Source organism: Aptenodytes forsteri, unplaced genomic scaffold (genome assembly GCF_000699145.1).
Source record: "Aptenodytes forsteri isolate BGI_AS27 unplaced genomic scaffold, ASM69914v1 Scaffold391, whole genome shotgun sequence".
NCBI lineage: Eukaryota > Metazoa > Chordata > Aves > Sphenisciformes > Spheniscidae > Aptenodytes > Aptenodytes forsteri.
In genome coordinates, this window is record NW_008795920.1 from 334472 (window position 1) to 339689 (window position 5218).

The 5218-nt window shown below is 64.0% G+C and overlaps 1 protein-coding gene across 1 annotated transcript in view; it reads right to left on the minus strand.

Annotated features, from left to right (window-relative positions):
* LOC103903644 (nuclear receptor ROR-beta) overlaps positions 1–5218 on the minus strand; it is a 19118-nt gene that overhangs the window by 1306 nt on the left and 12594 nt on the right. The window contains exons 4-10 of the mRNA XM_009284882.2: positions 3649–3751; positions 3406–3547; positions 2630–3043; positions 2097–2218; positions 1593–1725; positions 435–542; positions 6–46 (exon numbers count right to left, since the gene is read on the minus strand). Coding sequence (XP_009283157.2) covers positions 6–46; positions 435–542; positions 1593–1725; positions 2097–2218; positions 2630–3043; positions 3406–3547; positions 3649–3751 — 1063 coding nt within the window. The remainder of the gene's footprint in view (positions 1–5; positions 47–434; positions 543–1592; positions 1726–2096; positions 2219–2629; positions 3044–3405; positions 3548–3648; positions 3752–5218) is intronic.

Sequence of the window (5218 nt, forward strand, 5' to 3'; positions counted from 1 at the left end):
AGGGTCCTCCCCAGCTCGAAGATGGCGCCAATGAGGTCGTCGCAGCCTGATGTGGGGGACAGCGGGGAAGAGGGGGACGTCACGGCTCCGCACTGCCCAGCAGCACCCCCACAATCCCACCCACTGGCCGACCCCAGCGGCACCCGGGGCTCGGAAAGCTTTTGGGAGAAGAGAGGGGTAAAGGGGGTGTCCCCAGCAGAGGATGTCCGGCATGGCTGGGCTTCGGGCTGGAGCGGAAAGCAGGTCCCAACCACAGCGCACATCAACCCGATCCCAGCGGGAGCGAACACAGGTGGGTCTTGCCCCCTCCCGTGCCCCAGGGATTTAGCCCCGCCGCAGGGATGCTGCATTTCACCTGGCTGCAAACCCCAGCCCCGTCCGGGTGTCGAAAGGAGAGGAGAGCCCCAAGAGAGGCGCAGCAAAGGGGCTCTTACCGAGCGACTTGAACATCTGCACGCCGCCAAACTTCCCCTCGAAGAGGACGGTGTTGTTCAAGGGGTTGAACGCGCGGATCATGCGGATTAGGAGCACCTCGAGGCAACCTGATGTAGGCAGAGAGAGGGCAGGGCAGGGCAGGGCAGGGCAGGGGGGTTTCCATCATCCCAGGACCAAATGTAAGAAAGAGGAAAGCCCCCAGTGCAAGTTTGAAGTCCAAATTGTTCATTCCCAAGAGCAGAATGGTTATTCCAATAAATCCAATTTGGGTTCGGGGTTGGTTTTTTGGTTTTTTTTTTAGGTTTCCAATTGCGACCACAATATTTCACCAAAGGGAAATATTATCCAGGCATTCGCAGCCGGACACAGAGATTGACCGAGGTCATGGTTGAGCACCGAGAGAGGAGAGGGTGAAAACAAAATAAATAAAAAGCAAATGGAAGGAAGAAATGAAAGAATGAGTTAAACTCCAGCGTGTCAGGCACAGCCAACTCTGGCTTCGGGATAGAGCACCCTGCCGGGACGCTGGCACACATCCCCTGTGCTGGGTGAGGCTCTCAGCTCCCCAGCCCCGAAAGTTTAGAAACTGCGCAGCTTTTCCACCTTTTTTGGCATTTTGGGGCTTTTGCACATTCAGCTTCCTCGCCTGGGCACAGCGTCACCGGCTCAGGCAGACGGAAGGGTGGGGGACACGGGTGTGCGCTGCCGTTGTCCTCTTCTTCCCAGTCTCTTGCTGGGAGAAGAGGCCAATCCTTTCCTCTTCTCCCTCCCTGCTCCCCTTTGGGTTTGGCACCCCTTTTCTTGAGGGAAAACCCGCTGTGCTCGTTTCCTTCCTGGTTTCTGGGTGACATTTGGTTGAGGGTGACCATGGAGAAAAGCCTCTGCCTGGGGCAGCCACTCCCCGCGTCCTTCTCTATACCATCGCCTTTAAAAATGACCTTAAACTCCTTCCAGCCCGGTACCTGCTCACCGAGCACCGATGTCGAGCCCGGGGGCAACCGGGGCAGTGAGGGAGGGGAGATCCAGAAAGGAAAGCACTAGCCGAGAGAAAAGATGGGATTTGCCTTTGGCACCATGGCTGACGCTCGGGAGAGGCGTTGGGGACGCTCGGGGGACGGCCGGGACGCGAGGGGGACGGCAGGGTCCCCCGCTCTTACCGGCTTTCAGGAGGATGATTTGGTCGTTCTGGCAGAGCTCCATGAAGCCGTCGATGCGCTTGGCAAACTCCACCACGTACTGGATGGCGTTGGAGATCTGCAGCGAGCACTGCTGCCACATGGCCTCACAGCTCTGCCAACACAGTGGGGATGTCCCTTAGGGCTCGCTGCCACCCCGTCACCTGGGGTTTGCTGCCACCACATCACCCTGGCTCCGCTGTCCCTCCTGTCCCCACTGCACGGGGCAGGGAAGGGACCCAGGTGCCGTGCCACCCACGGGGGGTGGTGGCACTGGGACACCTGGGACATGACCTGCCACCTACACCCCCGCATCCTCCCCAGCGGGGCTTTTGCAGCTCCCAAAGCACTGAAAGACCCCCCTCATCCTCCTCGCCTTCCTCCCTGCCTCGGCGCAGCCCTGGGGGACAACGGTGGCCCTTGCCGAGGGCTGCGGTGGCTCTGGCCGTGGTGGGGAGCCGGGGGGGCCGTGGCAGCGGCTCTCACCTTGCTCTGCAAGGTGCGGACCTCCTCGGGGGAGTAGAGGCTCCACGCCAGGCGCTTGAGCTCCTCCGTCGTGTACTGGCACGTCTCCAGGTGCGACTTCACCACATTCTGAGCCACCCGGTCTGCAAGGCGAGGGCAGCAGGTGATGAGTCCCGGGGACCCCACCGGCCCCTCTGTCCCCACACCCCGACGTCGTCCCCTCCCGGGCGTCCTGCGGGGCTGCTGGGGGCTGGAGGGGCAGAGGGGCTCACACGCGATGTCACAGGGATCTGAGGACAGGTGGGGCATCGGGGGCTGTCCCCGGGGCAGAGCGGGGGACGCCCCACACGACCTCAGGTGCACCGAGCTCCATCAGTGCTCAGCCTGGAGGAGGGGATGGGCTTGGGGCTGCTCTGAGAGCCGAGGCTGGGTCGGTCCCTCGCTGTGAGCGTGCCCGGCGCTGCGTGGGCACCCAGGGCTGCACCGAACACCATCCCCGGGGCTGCACGCCCCGTGCGTGCCCGGCATCGCGCCGGGACCACACCAATGCTCACCAATCTCAAGGATGGAAATATCGGCAGCCAGCTGGCCGCCCTCCAGCGCGCCGTGCGCGAACAGGGCTGGCTCCAGCATCAGCTCGTAGATGGACTCCTGCTTGATGAGCGTGGCATCGGCCATGTCCAGGCTGGATTGGTCGGGCGAGGGCTGCGCCGAGGCGAGCAGGTCGAGGTTGTAGTAGGTGCTGCTGCCATCGGGGGTGAGGGGGAAGTCGAAGAGGAGCCCGTCCGACAGCGTAGAGATGTCGTCCAGGTCCGAGAGCCCACTGCTGACGCTGGTGGTGTAGACGCGGCTCAGGGGCTCGGGCTCATCCTTGGCACCGCCGCTCTGCTCCTGGCTCTGCTGGTGCTTCTGCACCTCGGCGTAGAGGCTGTCCCGCTGCTTCTTCGACATGCGGCCGAACTTCACCGCTGCCCGGGGAGGAGATGCCGGCTGCGTCAGGGCAGCTTCGCCCCCGCAGAGCGGCAGCCGCGACCACCCGCCTGCCCTGGGAAGGGCCCCTGCTCCTGGGGGAGCGCGTGGTTTGGGGGTGTATGAGCCCTGAGCGGGACAGGGGCCCCGTCGGATGCACCCCCTGCCCCAGACCGACCCTGGGTCAAATGGAACAGAATCAATTTAAATTTTCCCGTGGAAAATGCAAAAGCATTTCTTGCTCCCCAAACCCCTCCTTTCCCCGGGCTGGCCTCACGGGAGAAGCAGCTCCGGCCCCGATGGCCCAACTCACTCCAAGGAGGAGCGGACGGGCTCCTGGGGTCCCCAGGGCACGACTCACCATCGCGGGACATGCCCAGCGCCAGGCATTTCTGCAGGCGGCAGTGCTGGCAGCGGTTGCGATTGGTGCGGTCGATCAGGCAGTTCCTCTGCCGGGAGCAGGAGTAGCTGGCGTTGTTCTGCTGGCTCCTCCGAAAAAAACCCTGCATGGGACGGGGAGGCGTTGGAAAAAGCGCCCGGCGGGATGCTAGCCCCCGTGGCTGCCCGCCCGCTGGCACCCGTCCCTGGGCATCCCTGGGCTCACCTTGCAGCCTTCGCAGGTGATAACACCGTAGTGGATCCCCGAGGACTTGTCTCCGCAGATCTTGCATGGGATCACTTCGATTTGGGCTGCGGCGGAGAGGAAAAAGGGCGAAAACCACGGTGGTTAATGATGGCCGCCGCCGAACCGAACGAGGGAGACGGCCCTCTCTCCGTGACAGCTGCAGCCCTGCTCGGCAGCTGGGGAAACCGAAGCACGAGATCTGGACCGGCCATCAGCTCAGCCCTTCCCACAGACCCCCGCAAGGATGCTTGTGCCTCAGAGAGGACCCCGAAAAGGCCCTTGCAGGGCATGGGGTACCCCCATGTGCTCCCCCATCCTCTCCAGCACCAAGAGATGGGCAGAAAAGCCCTTTGAGCTACGAGAGTACAGCATGTTTGTGCACCAGCCTGCCCGGGACCCCGTTTTGGAATCATTGCTCTTATTTTTCAACCAGTGTGTGCACACTGCGGGGGCACCACAGACAGGGACATCCTCGGCACAGGGACCATCCCTGTCCCTGCAGCCACGGACGCTGTCCTGCTGGGGGTCTGGCCCAAGCAGAAGGGCCGGGGGGGACCCGACGCCCCTTGGCAGCTCCTTAGAAAAGCCAGGACCGATATAGCCATCGCTGGCTCAAGGTCCCGGCCCCCTTCCCCCCGCAAATCCGCTTCCCTCCCCGCTTCTGCTTCGCTGGCACTGAGCTGCTAATAGGCTTCGTCCTCCTCATTTTCCAGCTGCCCCAGATCTGGGCCGGCTCTGCCCGCCCCGCGCGCACCGGGGGGGGACACACACACACACACACAGACGCGGGGCACCCCCGGGACTCGTACGTGCCTCCCGGCATCTCTGCACCCTCTAATCCCCGCTCCAGCCCCCGCGCCCCCTGGCCGGGCTCAGCCTGGCGTCGCTCTCAAGGGTGCTGGGCAGCCGCCACCGCGACCAGCAAATCCCCGGCTCGGGTAATTCCCTTCTGCCTCTCTCCTCCCCTGGGAGCAACCGATTCTGGTCAAGGGACATGTTTTGTGGCTTGCTGCCAGCCACCTCTGTGGGTGACAAGCCCCGGTGCTCGGCCAGCACCACCTGCACCCCCGGCACCCAGCGGTGCCCCGGGGTCCCTTGCTGCTTTGGGGGAGGCTGGACTGAGCCTCGCCGTGCAGCGGCGCAGCCGGGCTGCCATCGGTCCCCCGGGGATGCCATCGGTCCCCCCCTGGGGCAGATTTGCTCCCAGCCATATGGGGGAAGGACTTGCCCCAAGTCCGGGTGCAAGCGGAGGGACAGATCCCTCCTCCATCCGTTGACTCGCTGCTCAGCTCCTGCTCCAAATACACCAGGCAATTTTGGGGTTCGCCCCCCTCTTCCCAGGGCTGCCGAGCTGGGCTGCTCCCAGGGCTGTGTCGCCGTGTGCCTCCCGACCCAAGGGGGTCACATCCCACCCCTGCCCCTCCCCAAAGCCTCTGCCAGTGCCTCTGCTGTATTTTTGGGCCTGGGGCAGCAGAGCCACCCACCCGGGGCCGGCAGGGAGCAGGCAGGGATGGCCAGGGCATCTTCCCATCCTCCAGTCCCAGCCCCC